This window comes from Strigops habroptila, chromosome 5 (assembly GCF_004027225.2).
Source record: "Strigops habroptila isolate Jane chromosome 5, bStrHab1.2.pri, whole genome shotgun sequence".
NCBI lineage: Eukaryota > Metazoa > Chordata > Aves > Psittaciformes > Psittacidae > Strigops > Strigops habroptila.
This window is the reverse complement of record NC_044281.2, coordinates 6,121,134-6,139,994: the sequence shown is the minus strand read 5'-3', so window position 1 is coordinate 6,139,994 and position 18,861 is coordinate 6,121,134. Positions and strand designations below refer to the sequence as shown.

Below are 18,861 nucleotides of genomic sequence, written 5' to 3'. Positions count from 1 at the left end.
AGGTGGAACTAAAGAAAACCGGTGAGATTGCACTGGGTAGACAAGACAGATGTGGGATTTTATTCAGGATACAGCGCAACGGAGGCATGAAAATGAACCTGAGCGGAACAGGCAGGGGCTGAGCAGCACCGGCTGCATCTTGTCCAGCATCTACAGTCATCACGAGGCATTTCTACCCTTTATCTACATCATCACCACTAGAGATGGGCACCATTTGCTCTCCTCAAGAAAGAATCCCAGGGCAGATCGTTGTTTCCTTCTTTCCCTAAAGAGAATATCTAAGCAAACTCTCCCCCCCCTCAACATTTAACAAATGCAGTTATTTTATCAAATATGCATTTCATCAACACTAATATTTGCCCTGCTCCCTTTTCCCCAATATTAAGGAATACAGGCTATTAAGAGCAAAATATTTCTCTCTAGTTCTGGAAAGAGCAAATCCTAGTCCAAAGGAACTGGAGAAGATGACCTTGAGGGATCCCCTTCTAGTGGGATAAAAGGGAAATCTCTGCTGCACTTAAAATTGGGCTTTTTTCCCTCTGAAATGAGCAAACTGACAACTTCTCCTTTCATTCGCTACAGCCGTATATCACTGAACTAACAGCAAACCCAACCACATGGAAAATTGACTTGGGTGATTAATGGCAAAAGTAAGTCACAAACTTGCATTTGTGCTCTGTGGCAACATCATAAAACTCATGCTAAAGTTAAAGCACAGAAAATGCTTCATGTTAAGACAAGTCAACTAACGTACCACACAGATACAACATCAGTAGCAAATAACTAACAACTACCAACCTCTGGCCTCGTGGGAACTCTACCAGATAAAATCTGGCACTGTCAAGCCACACGCTGCTCCAGGAAAACAACCTCAGTCACCTCCAAGTAAGGAGTTCAGAGCAGATTCCAGAATTTAGGACTCAGTTCTGCACTTATTTGCAAAGGAACCCGATATCTACAGGCTCTGGAGCAATTGCCTATGCTAGCAAGCTCCTGGCTTGATACACGTTTTTACTCATCAACAGCCCAAAATGGATCTGAATCGTTATAGTAACCTCCAATTAAAAGATTATTATGAAAATACTGATGAATTCAGTAATAGCAGCCTTCCAATATTTGAAGGAGGCCTACAAGGATGCTGGAGAGGGACTCTTCATCAGGGACTGTAGTGACAGGACAAGGGGTGATGGGTTCAAACCGAAACAGGGAGATTTAGGTTGGATCTTAGGCAGAAGTTCTTCCCTGTGAGGGTGCTGAGGCGCTGGCACAGACTTTTCCCAGAGAAGCTGTGGCTGCCCCATCCCTGGCAGTGTTCAAGGCCAGGTTGGACACAGGGGCTTGGAACTGGGTGATCTCAAGGCCCTTTCCAACCCAAACCAGTCTGTGATTCCATGATCCTAATTCGGTATATTTTGCATCAAGACTTTAATTCACAACGCGTCACAACAGAGAAGTGATCCTACCCATGGTTTCTCATCATGCTTCTCCTCCTGCACATGGCATGTCACACTTCAGAGGGTACTAGCTCTCAGTAATGAACTCAGCAGCTATTAATTCAGATGTGGGAAACAGCTACCCAACTGACATGAAGGGCTGTAGCCTCTAAGTCAGGCTTAAAAGGAAAAAAAGAGTAATGCACTGGTTCAAGAACAGAATTACTAGACGGGTACTAGAATCTAAAGACACCATGTCAGAACCTCTGAAGATACACTAACGGAAACACCAATTCGCTATGTTTTTAGTAGAAAACTCTGGAAGGCAGTCAATTCCAACTCGGCTGCTTCCCAGTACTTCAGGGTAAAGTAAAATTCCTAATGATCACTGCTCTGATTTGATAGATGATCACAATTAATAACAGATAGAAAACTCACATTTATAAACATGTGAAGACGCTGTACTTCTAACATGTCTGAAATGTCAGATACACTTAGCAGATAACAACCTTTAGCATACTTAACGATGGCTATGTAGCTAACACATTTGAGGATAATTCACATACTGTACAGTCACTATTATAAGTAAATTTAATAGCACCAAATTATTTAAATGAAGTGTTAATCAGGAAACAATTTATCTCTACACCATAAGCTATTTTTAGATGTGAACTTTCTACATCAGTGGCTCTTGCTGCAGCTCAGGCTTTGGGTTGTTTGTAGAGGAGAAGAAATAAATGACTCCTGGGAGAGATTTCAGCAATAAGTTCACCTTCAGGTCAACCAACTCAAATCCAGCCCAACTTGGGAGTAATTGAGACCTAGCTCCTCTCCTGCTCCAAAGTCAGCAAGAACTGAGTCAGCTTCTAAAAGGCACAGAGACTTGGCCAGTGCCTGACTTCCAGGACTGCTAGCTGTTGGACACTGCTGCAATCTGCTACCAACTGTTAGTTGGAACTGAGCAAGCCCCCAGGTTACCCTGTTCTGAAGTACTTCCAACTGAGAAGCATCAACATTCACTGCCATGCAAATTTAACTGAAATTGAAGTTTCTTCATTCATTCAACAATTCATCATTCAACAACTTTAAGACATCACAAAAGTAACATGACCCAAGCTATCCCATGTGCTACCCCTTATGCATAAGGGTACCAGCCTCAGAAAGCATCGCCATAGCACGTATTTTCATGGAACCACAGAATGGTTTGTGTTGGAAGGGACCTTAAAGCTCATCCAGCCCCAACCCCCTGCCACAGGCAGGGACACCTTCTACTAGAGCAGGATGCTCCAAGCCCCTGTGTCCAACCTGGCCTTGAACACTGCCAGGGATGGGGCAGTCACAGCTTCTCTGGGCACCCTGTGCCAGCACCTCAGCACCCTCACAGGGAAGAACTTCTGCCTAAGAGCTCATCTCAGTCTCCCCTCTGTCAGTTTAAAGCCATTTCCCCTTGTGTTTTTACAACCCACCAGTTGATAGGCAAGAGGCTTTGGCTTTGCCTCCCTATCAGACCACCTGATGTGCCAGCATCTTCCCAAAAAGCAAGAAATTCCACTAAGACACAGAGATTCGTGAAAGAATGAATTTAAAACTTGTCAGTTACAGGCCATCAAAGACATCTAATACATGTATATATTTATTGGCAAAGTTGGCACTGAAATCCATACTTAAGGGGCAGCAACAGTGTTTACTAACAGACCACTGATGTCTTCAAATGAAGACATCATGTAAGATAAGCACTATTTGACTGTTTCAACAATAAAAATTGCCTTTTTGTTTTTGATGTTTGAATGAAAGTAAGTTCAGCTATTTCTAGGTACACAAGTTAGTGGAAAACCTCAGCTGAGGAATGCTTCCAGTGGGCCTGGGCTATCACCAGGTGTAAGCAAAGACGAACTGTATTTCAAGAGGAAATCTGAAACATGACATTTTAATGGCATTCTTTTAATATCTTAGCTGCTTTTCAGTAACCTGTACACAGTTCTGTAACAGCAGAAGGAAAATGAGTCTGTTCCTGATCACATCAAAAAATTACATGAAATATTGTTCTCACTTATAAGCATGGCAAATAAGACTCTACTTCAGGTACCAGGTCTGCATTGGCTGAAGCACAGAACAGAAAACATCACTGTTTTGGGGAAGAGGTAACACGTGAAGCTGAGAGAACACAGTGTATCTGCAGGCCTAGAAATAAAAATAGTAAGTGCTGCTTCTTTCTGTGTTTGGTCCAAACTTCCTCCGTACAGCCAGTCCATGTACAGAAACCTCCCAAAATAAAATCAGCACTAATTTCACCTCTGCAATCAATTTTAATGCATCACACAAGATGAAGACAACATTTTCCAGAAGAACAACTGAGAAAAAGCTGTGACAGCAGCACAGAGTGCAAGGGATAACTTGCAAATGTTTTTAGTTGCGTGACAGATAACTGCAGAGAACCCACAAGTCCTCCTGGCATTGCAGAGTACCTACTGGTCTCCTACCCAACAGAAGCTGTGACCCTCTGCATAAAATCCACTGTCAGTATACCTGACCACATGAAAGCTGAGACTAACAAGCCGGGCACAGCTAGTGACAGTGTCTTAGTGTCTTTTTTACCATACTAATGCTTTCCTGATATTTTAAAATCACTCTCTGCAATGCAACTCTTCAGTCTTACCTGAACGCAAGAGTATTGAAAGTGACATACAGACTGATGCAGAGCTAAGCCGTGGCTGCCCCATCCCTGGCAGTGTTCAAGGCCAGGTTGGATACAGGGGCTTGGAGCAACCTGCTCTAGTGGAAGGTGTCCCTGCCTGTGGCAGGGGTTGGAACTGGATGATCTTTAAGCTCCCTTCCAACACAGACCATTCTCTGATTCTATGATATGTGCAATATTCAATTCAAGGTCATGGAGAAGTTGTTTCCATCCAACCTGACAATCTAAGCACATGCCAAAACATGTAAATTCCATGCTACGAACTTTATATTAGTACGTATCTCTAAAATATGTTTTCAGAAACGTACTTCTCTGGAGCAATCAAGTAACTTTTGCCTCTGTTCAAAGGTCTTAAAAGCAGAAAAATCTCTTATTGAAACATCTTACCGCTGGTTTACTGACTCAGTCCAGCATTTTTCTTTCCTAAATTATAAAACCTAAGTATGCTGAAACCCAGAAACATTCTCATCACGCGGTCATGGAAACTGAATAGCAAAATGGAAAAATCCAAACCAACCATGAAGAATTCTCTGCTACGACCTCCTCCAGTGACAATGCCAGCTCTGTGCCTCTGGAGAGGTTGGTTACAACTTGAGAAAGTCTTTGATGAAATTGTGGCTTCAGACATTTCAGGTCCCAGGCCAAACTAGTATAACATGCCACAAATATCTCCAGGGATGTCTGCTCAGTGGCACCACTGCAAAGCCACAAGCCTTTGTTTCCTTTTCTAACCATTCATCTCCATGAGCAGCATCTGCAGCTGGAAGGAAAATCCTTCTCCTCTTCCCCTAATACAGGGAAATGGGCTTCGCAAAAATGCAGGGAATTACATCTTGTCTTAAAGCATAAGATAACTATGACTGTACAAGAGAAGACTCTTTAATAGCAGGGTGATCCTTCCTGTGGTTGCTCATCCTACCTGTGCAGTGTGTACTGCACAGGGACAGAAGTGTGTTCGGATGGTTTTGTCAGCACATGCTGGACGTGCCTACGTTCATCATAAATGCAAAAGGCACTCAGCACTTTATGGACTTCATCCCAAACGTGCTGACAAAATCTCCATACCAACATTACACTGTTATGAGTTTTATAGAAACTGTGCATTTTACAAGAGAAACAGTCTCAAATGCTTTCTCTTAATGCAATTTTTTAAATCCACTTAGCTGTATGGACAAGTACTTCAGCAAACAATAAACTGTGTTGTTTAGAGCTCACAAAGAGTCATAAACTACTTCCATAAATGAATTAAAATAGCTTTCTGCAGAAGAGACTTGCTGTTGCAAAGTCCCGAATTAGGCATCCTCCTCAAGGTGCAAAGAATCTTTGTGGATCCAACAGCAAAAAGCCCTTTTAAATGATACATCTCCCATTCTTCCAAAGTATTAGACCTGACTAGATCAGTTGTGAGGTAACATAAATTCTTCACATATGTTAATTCCTGTGAAGTTATGTAGGGTTTTGGCAAGGATAAGGTAACAAATAGAAGAAGACAGACGCTGAATGTTACTTAGAATCTCTTGTGGAGGACAGATCAGCAGTCAGGGCTTTAAAAGTTGCACAATGGTGGTTATTTGGAGTTGTAAATTAACAACAGATAGGGTCCCCATCGTGGTGGTACGTGACAACTGCCTCCAGGCTCTGGAAATGCAGCCTTTCTCTTCCCTAGCATGGTATTCTCTTACCTGAATTGGGCGAGATGTGTAAACTGCTCATGTCCTTGGAGAGGCCGTTTGTTTTGGGACTGGAAATGGGGGCACAAGCTGATGTGGCTCGGGGTGGCCTCTTCCCGGGGACTTTCACAGTGGTTCTCAGCAAGTCGATCTCCTTCCCGTGAACATTCTGCATATAGTCCTGGTACAAGAAAAAAGAAAACCCCAAACAATATCAAACAGGTTGTTCTGGAAGCAACAGAACTAACTGTTTTGGTTTCATAAGACATTTCCCCTACATCATCAGCCAGCACCCACCATGTTTTTCCCCTTCCTTCCATTTTCTTGATAATCCCTTCCATGCTTCTCACTACAGATACGCCTAAAGAAGCCTGAAGCTTTCTAATCCATCCTCCAACTACCAGTTGGATAAGAGGCAATTCAGAACATGGCTGGTTCTGAGCTACATGTCAGAGTTCACCAGCTAAGGTCCCAAAGAGAAGCCAACAAGGTTGACTGTCCCTCAGAAGCATGCTCACTTGTGTCTCCTCTCTGCCAGCATTTAAGGCACTTATCTCTCTCTTCCTCAAATTTGGCTGAAGTTGCTCAGCAGGCACAAAAGTTATCCTCCACACACACACAAAATCATAGAAGGGAAAAACTTATGCAAATTGTACCTAATTAGAATAAACACACTAAAAGCTGGAAGCTAGAAGTGGAAAAGGCTTTTCCCAATTCTTTTTTGGAAAGCCCCCAAAGAGGAAATAAGCAGACAAAGCTGTGGAAAAACAGCAGTCAACTGACTGAAGAAATCCATAACAAAGTTCTGCAAAAAGCTTCTGGAAAAACAGGCCCTTGAGATTGTGCTTTCCAGCTCCAAAGGCATTCCCTAAATTATTCATGAGCTGCTTCAGATGAAAACAGAAAAGCAAATGGACATGGATGTCTTTATCAGAGGGAAAATGACAATTCATCAGAAGAGAGATTTCCAGTACAGATGGTGAATGTTAAAGCCCATACACAGACGACAAAGTTTTCATCTCCTGGTACACGTGGTGGTTGTTACTCATGTTCCAGAAAACATAACTGAAACTGGAGCAACTATGAGAACACTAAAAGAAGCAAAGGAGACTGTACTTTATGAGAAGACACGCCATATGAGACGACAGATAGCACAGGACAGGAAAATCAAGGTGGAAAGGGGTAAGAGCACTGCACAAAAATACAACTGGGTCTATGTACTCCCAGATGAAAACAGCAATTTGAACTATAGATTGGGAAAAGATCTGGGCTTAAGCCTAATTCTTTCTCAGACGGAACTTCATCTCAGCTTGCAGAGGCCTGGGTGATGCTGAGCAAAGACTCACCAGCACGGACGTAACTCCCAGTTGCCCACATGGCCAGGGCAAGATTTAGCCAGATGATAGGTGTTGTATGAAAGACTACCAGTCTTAACTAGGTTGGTTCCATACACAGGCCTGAACAGCACCAGAGCATCAATTCTACAAGTAAATACCCAGACGGACTAAAAGCACACCCAAAGTCTAACTCAGCGCTGCCACAACAGGGAGCAATCAGCTCCCTCACAAAAATCCTTCCACCTTTTGTCAGTTTTTACAATACAAATTGTATATTCCACCCAAAACCCCATCAACAATCTACGACTAGACCAGCATTTATTTCTTCATGGCTAGTATTACTCTGGGACAAACCTCCCAAACTAAGCCAATACACCATCTTTCTTTGAGAATTATTAACAGTAAAAAGGGGGGGGGGAGGCTGAAAACTTTGTGGGATGACAACACAGAGCTCTGCTGCCAACAAAGGCAATCCATTAATACAAATTCATTCACTAGGTGTTGGAACTGAACAAAACTGCTTCATCCACAAATTACCGAGTTGGCGTTAACTTTCTTGTTCAGTGTCAGTTCTTCACAAATTAAAATACAATAAGCAGAACATAATTAAGCATTTATTGCTTATGGGCTTTAAAATGAGCCTTAATCAGATAGTGACTAAACCTCAGCGTGTACTCTTTTTAATAGACACATTTTGTTTAATGTACAACCACCAGCGTTTCAGTTTGAGGAGGTGTTTATTCCAAATTCTTCAGCTGAATAGCACATATGACTTCCCTGCTTCCCTGCCAACTTGTGAGATGTGACAGGGCATTATTAAAGCCCTTTTAATTGAGAGTAAACCAGGCTTCGGTGAGCTATAAACCATTTGAGAGAGTAAGTGAATGTTGGCAAGCAAGAAATAAATGCGCTGGAGCCATACCGTTCTTATACGAAAAGTGCCCCAACACAACAGATGCCGCATAGGTATTAATGTCAGCTTAAATATTTATAGGGATATATCAAATGTAAATAATAAAGCCTCTTTCATTGTGTGCAAGATGCATAGCGATAATCTCTGCAGTTCCCCAAGGAGGAGAGGCAAGCCTTGAGTTCCCAGCCACCGGAGCATCCGTCCCCACGCACGCTCCCTCAGATCTGCACTTGGGGAATAAAAGTTGGGACTACAAAATAATGTCGCCGCTTCAGAAGCGCAATGGAGGGTTTGATCAGATTAGAACAGATGAGGGTCTTGCTGTCATCTGGAATATGCTGTGTTAAAGAGAAGACAGCAAGCCTGATTTTGATATGCAAATGTTACAGATATAACTCCCCTAGATGTTAGCTGTAGAAAATGCTGATCCGAGAAAAAAGGGGAAAAAAACCCTTTAACAAGGCATGAGGGTAATTCAAAGCCAAGTACTTTTAAACAGCACTTAACAAGTCCCTAGAGCCCACTCAACAGTGGGCCACCCCAGAAGTGCCATCTTCTGCCCCTCAACAGCTTGAAAAAGTAGTAATTGCAAATCCATTTGCATTTTTCTTCTCAACTTGTCCATGTTCATCATTCAACAATGCAGGGGGGGAAAAAAAATCCAAACAAAAAAGGAGAAAAGCAAGCAGCAAAGGCAAAGAAACCCTCCCCAAACATGTGGATAACAGGAGAAGCCAGCGCCCCGGTCCCCCGCACCCCTGCGCCAGCGCCTTCACCAGCGCTTGTTTTCTACATTTCGCTCCTAATTATGTTGCATCTATTGCCATACACTTAATTAGCTGCATTAATGTGATTTCTTTTCACATAGTCAAGCAATTAAGAGCTATGATTGAGTTTCATTCAATTAGCCTCAACAAACATGCTAATTGATGTCCCAGATGCAAATGAGGTGCAGTGAGAGAAACCTGCTAGCAATTGAGAGTTGTGGTGGGGAGACCCCCAGCTCCCAGCTTGCTGACAGCAGCACAGCTTAACACGGCTCCCACCTTCCGCGGGGGGGAGACAAGCCATTAGTGCCTCAGTTGTCCCAAAGAGATCCCTACAGGAATAATGGGCAGTGCTTGAATCAAATCAACATCGCCTCTGATTCTCACAACAACGGCTGGTATGAGCCGGAGCAGAGCGTAGCGTTTTCCTGCAGCAGGGTGAGCATGGCAGACCCTGTGAACGCTGTGGCTTCTTCACTTAAGGACGATAAAAGGTCTTCATCTCATCTCCCAGCTTGTGAAATACTACACAGGTAATGGCCCGCAGTTATCAGTAACTGGCAACTTAATCTTAGTCAGCTGTGGGGCGATGCTGCCTCTTCCAGTTAAGGCCAGAACGCATCAATCAATCAATAATCCCTACAGATACACTCGCGATGTTGATTCTCATCGCTTTTCATCCTGAGGTTACCATTAGAGGTTTGCTCAAATATAGTGCCGCCGAGGCGTTAATTTGACTACTCAAGGCCATTGACCATTACCTAGAAGACTAAATAAACTGTGAATAAAATATCAGCGAAAATCAGAAAAGCTGCATTGACTGAAGGTGACACAAAATAGTATTTGACAGCACCACAAAATGAATTGTGTAAGAAAGACACGATGTGCCATGACACAGAATAATGTAGAGTAAAATGACTTTGGTTCTGCTCGTAATACGGCTCTCCGTTTGCAACGGCCAAAATTCATTTAATCAATTAAATGAAGAGAAGCTTTTCAGACATGCAAATTGAGCAAACGGGTATGACGATGTTTTCTAAACAGACCTACCAAAAAGAAACAATGCTATAAAAATCCAAGGAAAGGGACTGACTTGGCACGAGCACTGCTACTGTGGACATGGCACGTAGAGACATGGTTTAGTCGTGGACTTGGCAGTGATTTAATTAATGGTTGGACTCGATGATCTTAATGGTCTTTTCCAACTACAATGATTCTGTGATTCTATTTTGGGGGCCCTTTTTGATTTCAAACGCCAGCAGTCATTAAACTTGCTGCAATACATTGTGATGTTTGATTGCCATCACAATTGACAGCCCTCAAAGCCAGAGAAGACACTCCACCAAGGGCTACAAGCTGAAACTAGGCTACATGATGCTGCCAGCTCACTGCCTACTTCCTCCTGGACAAGAAGACTGAAGACAACAGGCAAACATCTCTTCTTGCACAGCCACGCTTAGTGCTGCTGCTGCCTGCTTAGCCCCTTATTCAAGGTGGAAGGACATACGGATCAGATGGAGAGAAAGGCAGAAGAAAGTGCTGGCTGCTGCTTCCACGAAACTGGGATTCAAACTCACATCATCTAAGTCTACCCCAGTTATCTCAACAAAGACTTCACTAAAGGACCACCGAGCATGTAGCAGCATGTTTCCTCCCTAGCACGATCCTTGAGTTAAAGATGAGCTTTAAGGTCCCTTCCAACCCAAACCAGGCTGGGATTCTATGTAACACTGTGCATATCAAAAACATGGAGTCTGAGGATTTTCGAATGCCTCTAACACAATGATGATGGTCATTTTCATCACACACACACAAAATGCCTAATACCTAGGTTGTATTTCAAAAACATAGTATTTCATTATCTGTGTATTAAGCAAGAAAATGTGTATGAATGTTACTGAACATAGAACTTATCAGTTAGTACCTTGAGAACTAAATCCCCATGGCTTTTTTGTACTGCTGCCTGCATGCAAAGTGGGAGTACAAATCCCCGTGTCCTTAAGGCAGAGGTTCTCCTCTCGATTTGCACAACTGCAAAATACTTTCAAGGTAACAGAAAACAAGCCCATGAAGAGGGAGATATAGAAGGATCAAGCTGCAGAAGACAAAGAATTAGGGCCTCCTGTGGCTGGGCTCAGTTGGATAAAGGAAAAACTCTTCACTGAGGTGGCTGCTCCATCCCTGGCAGTGTTCAAGGCCAGGCTGGATGGTAGACAAGTAAGAACATCACACTTTTTCTCATCTTGAGCTACTAAAATCTCTCAGCAGCCTGATTTTCCCAACATTAGGAAGAGGTCCAGGCCCAGGATCCTTCTCAGATGTGTCCCTGGTTTACATGGAGCTTCTGAGAAAAACACCTTCATTCCACAGCAGTTTTTCCCCGCCGTTCAACCAGACAAAACGCTCCCAAGGCTCAGCTTCCTGAGGTTGAGATAGTGTTTCCCGATCGGAGGCGAAATAGAAATTATTATGGAAAAGGAAGTTTATGGCTGCACCTCTGGATGACATTTTAGAACTGTGGGTGGCCTAGTTTTTGAAACACAATTCTCATTTCCTGAGCTGACCTATCGGACCCACAAAACCTATTGTTCACCTTCAGCAACAACAAAACCCAATCCCCTTCCCCCTAAACCAAAGACCAAAGGACCAAAAGCCCCAAACCTCCAGGAAATGGATGGATGGAGCCTTGACTTTTGTGGCAGTCAGACATTTTTATTGCAAAATGCCGTCTGGAAAAGATGCAAAACGAAATTGCTAAAGTGCAGAAAGAAGAAAAGGGGGCGTGTATGTGTGGGGAAAAAAAACAAAAGGCCCCCTTCCCTTTGCTTATTGAGTTCAAAGGCATAACATGCAGCACCCTGCAGCAAATGGGAAGCTACACTAATTTTAAAGCCATAAAACGCTATAAAGTGCCCTGCGGGGCAGGACTACACTGAAGCTAGTTGCACCTAAATAAGACATGGTTCATTTACTTCGCAGCTTAGCCTAATGTAATCATCAGTGGATTTCTAGCCTAGAGTTGTAACAGGCAAATAGCCGATGCTGCGGAGGCGACACTCCCAGCCATTGAGGGGCCTCAGCTAGATTGCTGTTGATTAGAAAATTTTTCAGTTTTGACAAGCACTTAATGAACATAAATCGCTCCTTGACTGGTTTCCAGTTGGGGCCACAGGCACACCTAAGAAGAAACTCAAATCTGAACTCTTCTCTTCCCCCCTGCCCACCGCCACCTTCCCAGGAAGGACCTCAGCAACAAACCTACCATCTGGTTATGAGCCACAGTGGAATGTATTCATCAAATGGTCCTGTTAAATTAGCCATCCTCCGCATATAAATATGGGCATAATATCATTCAGCTTCATCATATATAGTTAATCTTAAGAAAAGCAATGAAATGCTTCTGGGGAGAACAGAGGAATGAAAATGCGTTTTGGAAAACGCTGATCACCCTAAAGCGTTCCGTCCTGACGAAAAGGAGGTCATCTCAAATCTCTTTTATTCACATTGGGAATCAAGAACATTAAATTTCCATAACAAAAAACATTGATTATATCTGTGGTGTGAATCAGTGTGAGTGGTGTTGTGGGGGGGGAAGTCAGGGCAACACTTTCAACACGACAGCAGTTGTTTGTGTTTGTGTTAAATGGATCACTCATTTTCATAACATTTGAAGGAAATTCTTCTGTCTGCACTTCACTTCTCATTCAGCCTTTGTAATAAGAACTGCTGTAAAAGACAAATCAGAGTTTTACCATCCTGAGTAATTTATGAAGCATTTATATCCCCAGCAGTTAGCTCTGCTGGACAGGAAGCTCTACTTTTATAAAACCCTGTGATTAATTAATAGCTTGGCTTTTGCCATTTAAATTGCAACTCATTCTGAAGCCAAAAATTTTCCCTGCCTTTTTGAAGAGAGAGTAGATATGACACGGAAATGTATGGTTGCTGCTCCCTACTACATGCTGCAAGTTTGCTCTGCAATAGCAGTACTGCGTTTGGCACAATATCCTACGCTAATGACATGATACATCTTGTCATGCCCTCTGAAATGAATGGACTTGGAAACAAAAAATGCTTCCTGTTCGCCTTGTTTGTGACCTGTGAGCATCTGTAAGAAGTCATGGAAGTGACTGTAAGAAGTTACTGTGAGTAATCAGTCTCCTTTTCCTTCCCCAGTGCCTGGCATTACGTATTTGGAGTATTTCCCAGGGTAGTTTGCTGACCATCAGTAACTACAACCTAATTTTTCACTGAGCAGGGCAGGTGCAACGGCACTTTCAAGCAAGACTCTTTCTAGTTTGAAAAGCCACGAAACCAGGGGGGTGGAAAATAATTGGCCTTGGCACCTATCCCAAATGACAGGTCTCACTTACGGACAGCAAACGCATTTTAGCTCCTGTTTTCCCCATCTGTTCTTAGGTTTTCCTCCCAAACTGGTTTTCCCTCCATTACATCCTTAAGATGTTACATGAAATGTGAGAAAGGAGAATGCTGCTCTAAACACAGCTTTGATAAAAAGGCCAGTCATGATGAGTGGAAAAGAAATAGGGCATCAACTCATCAACTGTAATAAGCAATTACTATACACATATTTTGTAACTGTCCCTATAATTCATTTTTTCTATCTCAACCAATGTTTTAGGTGTATTAATGGATGCAATAACTTTACACACGCTTCAGACAGATTTATCTTCATCACCGCTCGAACTGTATCCTCATTTTTGCTCTGTGGGATTTGCTTTCATCACTACTCTTTCAGGAAGTAGAGCTACATCTTGTGTGAAAAGCAACATATGCATATCCTTTTGTCAGTTCAAATATGTATTGACCAAAGCCTGATTTCAGTATTAGTTGTTCATGGAAAGGCCAGCAAGAAGGGCTTTCAGAGTCAGCCAATATTCAGCTTTACATTCCTTTGAAGGAAAAACAGAGAGAGGGGGAAAAAAAGGGCATACACGATGGTATTTGAGAAATATGTAAGAGCATGAATATTTCTATTAAAGCAACACAAACAACACGCTTTGGAGCTACTAAACAGCCTGAGGTAAGACAACCCTGAAAATAAGAGTGAACCGAAGCAATGGCTGAAAGTGGTTATCCATAACCATGAAGGTGACTGCTCCTCCTTGGTAGAGCAACCCCCAGCCCCATTGCCAGACCACCCCAGCCATGCACAGACATGCACACAGCCCACCTAGCATGATGGTCTCTTAAAAATGAGGAGAGACGGAATACTTCGTTGGCACTGGCACAGACTTTTCCCAGAGAAGCTGTGGCTGCCCCATCCCTGGCAGTGTTCAAGGCCAGGTTGGACACAGGGGCTTGGAGCAACCTGCTCTAGTGGAAAGTGTCCCTGCCCATAGCAGGGGGTTGCAACTGGAAGAGCTTTAAGGTCCCAGGGCCTCACCACCCTCACAGGGAAGAACTTCTGCCTTATATCTAATTTAAATATCCTAAATATCTAACCTATTTTCAAGGAAGAGTTTTGAAACTGTGGCTATGTCAGATGAATTGAGCAGACAGCAGACCACACACTTCTCAAGGAGACAAAGACAGGTCGTCCCCCCCATCACTGCTACAGTCCTACACAGCTCAATACAGGTTATCAAACCAGATCAGTGAGGGTGGGAACAAGGAACAAGAGTGGCATTACTGCAATACAGACCTCAGCAAGCAAAAATCAATGTCGCTATGGTTTTACACACCAGAGGTGTTCTAGATGGACATCAGACCTACCTCTCATGTATTAAAGAAGCTGTTCTTCCCCCATAAGGTGCCACAGCGGTGTGCTTTTATTTGAAATCAAATCTAGAACAGATTAAATGTAAAAGGGGAAGAAAGCGCCTTTTTCTTCTTTCTTTTCTTCTTTTCATGAACGAGGGGCAGTGTGGTGATGGGGATTCAAGAGCAGAAAATGGACATCCACAGCTAAAGCTTTGCCATCTACTGACCTGTGGTATGATGGCAACCCTCTGGCAGACAGACAGTGGTGAAACATCATCAGCTATTTATCAGGATAAGGCTTAGCTAAAGCAGCAGGATGTAATGCTGCCCAGCAGGTACCCTGGTGAATGCATTTTGGGAGCCCTTGCACATGGCACTCTGCCATTAAAAGCCAAGAGATGCCCAGACAAATTCCCAGGGGTCCCTTTGGGGAGGCTGACACTGAATTTGCCAGCCAGAATTTTAGTCATCTACTCAACAGCTATACTCCAGAAGCGTAAGATGAATAGGTAGCTATGGTGAACTTTGAAGCCTGCAGGTCAAAGTTCTCTCTCATTATCCCCACCATTTTCTATCGGCACAGCTCCTCAGCATCCCAAGGGACGGGAAGGTTTGAGGCTCTTGAAAAAACCTGACATGACCAAGTCAGAAAACAGTAGGGTGCTTATGTACATGTATTTTTCTTTCCCCATTTTTCTCTCCCCCCACTTTCTTGAAAAGAAAGAATATGAATTTAGCTATTGTGTCAAACGTCAACCCGGTGGCATTAGTAGTTACTCATTTAGCTGGCACAATACAGCAGTCATTTCAACATGCTGCCCTGCCAAACAGGCCTACCCTTCCAGGGACACCTCCTCTGTAAGAAAGTACTCATTTGATTTTTCACTCCCCACCCCAAAACCTTTCATTTTGTAACCAATCCTTTCAAGGAGGATGACAGGACTGATTTCTGCAACACGGACACATTCTCTGTATTAAAACACCGCCTTCATGCCCGAGCTGCCACTGAACACATCTATCAGAGACAACTGAGCCACTTCTGGCCAAATCTCTAGCAGTATTGAATACAGGGCTCCCTATCAGCCATTAAATATTATAATAGGTTCTTCCAATGCAGGTGTTAGGATCTGACTTTTGTCAGAGTTCTGTTTGGGGGAAAACCCATTCACTCAGCAATACCAAGAGGAAATTCTGACTTTCCTGCCTATAAAGTTGTGTACAAACTATACCAGGAGTGCAACTGACTTCAAGTATCTAGTTCTGCCTCCTCCTCCCACCGGGGTTTGCATAGAGCAGAGAAGATGCTGCTCACATACTACTACTGCCTGATGGATGAGGAATGCTCAGCAGGGTATATGAACAATAGTTAAATGTCAATAAATAGTCCACTGACAGTATGTAGCACAGTGACTCTTTGAAGGCTAAAGACAACAGAAGGCTCTACTACCTACCCATGTACAGCCAAGGAAAAGTAGCATGTTAAAACCTCTCCAATCTATGCAAGGAGGGCTGAGCAAATGGAAGTATGGAGCCATGTACCTTTTTATTGAGGTGGGGGGACATGGTGGGGGATAGAGGGAAACAATTACAGGCTAGTAATTACTTCTTCTTTAAATGGATTCTCTCTAATCTCCAATGGATTTACCTCTAATCTCAAAGTAATTACCTCTAATCTCAATGGATTCTCACTCTGGGGGACATTAAGCAGCTCCAGGGAAGCCTTCAGAGAAGCAGCATTCTATTGTCTGCAAGAGGCAAGGAAAAACTAACACGTGCACAGCCACTGCCAGGAACAATAGAGCACTTCCACAAAGCAAGGAAGGGATCTGGGAACCAACAATGGCATCTTGCCTCCTCCTTGATGACCCAGAGTTGGCCAACACAACCTAAGGGAAGGAGCTCCATGGGGAGCATGCGGTATCCGTGCTTCCCTTCTGTGAGCAACACCAATACACAATTCAGGTATTTTGGGACTACTTGATGGCAGAATTCCCCAAATTTAAAGGCACTAAGAGTGGCCAAAGAGGACAGACTTGTCTAGTTTCACAGAAGAGTGAAACCTTGCTCCAGAACCCAGTGGCTGAGGGACAAGATTTCTGATAGAAAGCAGCAATGCCTTAATGTTAGCTGTCATCTAACATTAAATAATTTTTAAGAGACATGGATGTAACATCAAGAACTATAGCAAAGCATTATAAGTCAGGGTCTGAGACTATGAAATCTTGCGTCAAGCCAGAGAAAGTGCTAATATTCAGCAGACACAGAACAGCAAGTTGGTGCAAGCACAGCATCCTCAGACATCACCCACCTAAAGCAGAAACTCCGTGCCAGTTCCACATGCAGGTCAATAAGCCCCAGATCATCTCTAAGCCCCAGAAATGCATCTGATCAAAACCTTGATTTTTCACTCCTTAATGAAAAATTGCCCAGGAGCTCAAAATGACCAATAGGTTTACAAACTATTCCTAAAAACATTACAATTGGCCACCCTCAGGTTTTCCTATGTGTTATGATGATAAAATATAAACCCAGGTAAGATTCTAAAGATCTTGGTGAGGGTCACACTGTGTTTTTTGTCCTATTTTACCATTGCCTGTACTACAGAGCAAGCCTGTACTACAGAGGGAGCTGGAATCCCCTGGGAGTTTCAAGATCTGGAGTCCCCATATTGTCTCTGTTTTTTGATGTGCTCTGGCATGGAACGAGCTCTGACAAATGTCACTTTTCCTCCTGCTGGCATGGCTGGGGCAGAAGGGGTGGGTTACTTCTGAGCGAGATCACCGTGCTCCTTCCACCCCCAAAACCAGACCTAGGGACTGTGTTATACACTCATTGATGAGGGACACGCAAGATCTTTGGGCAGAGACAATGACAGATGCCTTAGTATGAAGTTTTATGGCACATATTTCAATAGCTAAGCCATTTTCAAAACAAACCATAACCACTGCACACCAACAAATATCCAAACTTTCCTCACTCTTTACTACATCTAGGACACTTTTTCTTAGAAAATGCTTCTGGTTTTTAATTAAGCCTGTAAAAGTATCAGCACAAAATAAAGGTTTAAACCATCTCTTAAGATGCAAGGGAACCCCACATCCAGGGGCATCAAAGGAACTCGACTCTACTCAGCCTTGCACCAGTGAGTTTTATTTCAGATATGCCTTTTTCAGAGGGAGAGGAATTAAGAGAGAGGAAGAAGTTGCTCCACCAAAGAGGGCTCAACAAAACCACGAGACACACTTGCTACCACTGCTTTATAAGGGTCTGATGCTGCTGAATGTTCAGAGAGCGTGGTGTACTCACATGTAAACTAGGATGGTAGGTCAGCACACCGTTGTCGCATAACGTCACGTATTTCTTCTTCCACTCTTTATTCAGTGACTTGCCACTTCGCTTTAGCAGCATACCCTATTGGAGTAGAAAAGAAACAAAGAACATTAACACTCTTTTGCCAACACACAACTATTGAAGACACAGAAAGAGATAAATATCATTGTCAGCAATTCTAGTAACTTTCTTCTGCAAGTTACTCATTTTCCCCTGCTTCTCCCAGGGTGCATGTTTGCTCCTCAGCAGCTTCAGTGTTTGCAATTTACGAGAAAAAGCTCTAAATGAGGCTTTCATAAAGCAATTAAAGGAAACAGAAAAGGCTGTAACAGCTCTGGCTTTATTCAACAGGTAGAGAATCACAGAATCCTGGACTGGTCTGTGTTCGAAGGGGCCTTAAAAGCTCCTCCAGTTCCAACCCCCTGCCACAGGCAGGGACACCTTCCACTAGAGCAGGTTGCTCCAAGCCCCTGTGTCCAACCTGGCCTTGAACACTGCCAGGGATGGGGCAGCCACAGCTTCTCTGGGAAAAGTCTGTGCCAGCGCCTCAGCACCCTCACAGGGAAGAGCTTCTGCCTCAGAGCTCATCTCCATCTCCCGTCTGGCAGGTTCAAGCCATTCCCCTTGGCCTGTCCCTACAGGCCCTTGTCCAAAGCCCCTCTCTGGGTTTCCTGTAGCCCCTTTAGGCACTGGAGCTGCTCTAAGGTCTCCCCTTCAGGAGCCTTCTCTTCTCCAGGCTGAACCAGCCCAGCTCTCTCAGCCTGTCTTCATCAGAGAGGTAAAAACCCTTTTGCACCAAATTCCAAGCCTCAGGAAAGCACATTTTCATGTGACACCAAGCTGATAAGGACACCATGCTCAGTGCATTTCCTGGCCCTCTAAAATAAATAATGCACCCCAGGCTGAGTGAGGATCCTACTGTGAGGCTTGTACTTCCTTCAGGATGTTCCCAAGGATTCCTTTTTGCCCAGGCTCAGCCTCTCCACAAGCAG

At 43.5% G+C, this 18,861-nt stretch overlaps 1 protein-coding gene across 10 annotated transcripts in view; it reads right to left on the bottom strand.

Moving 5' to 3' along the window:
* Positions 1–18,861, bottom strand: part of AGAP1 (ArfGAP with GTPase domain, ankyrin repeat and PH domain 1) — a 344,542-nt gene that overhangs the window by 122,095 nt on the left and 203,586 nt on the right. For all 10 annotated transcript variants that reach the window (XM_030486188.2, XM_030486189.2, XM_030486191.2 and 7 more), the window contains 2 exons: positions 17,846–17,950; positions 5,811–5,979 (listed from right to left, as the gene is read on the bottom strand). In XM_030486188.2, the coding sequence (XP_030342048.1) occupies positions 5,811–5,979; positions 17,846–17,950 (274 nt within the window). The remainder of the gene's footprint in view (positions 1–5,810; positions 5,980–17,845; positions 17,951–18,861) is intronic.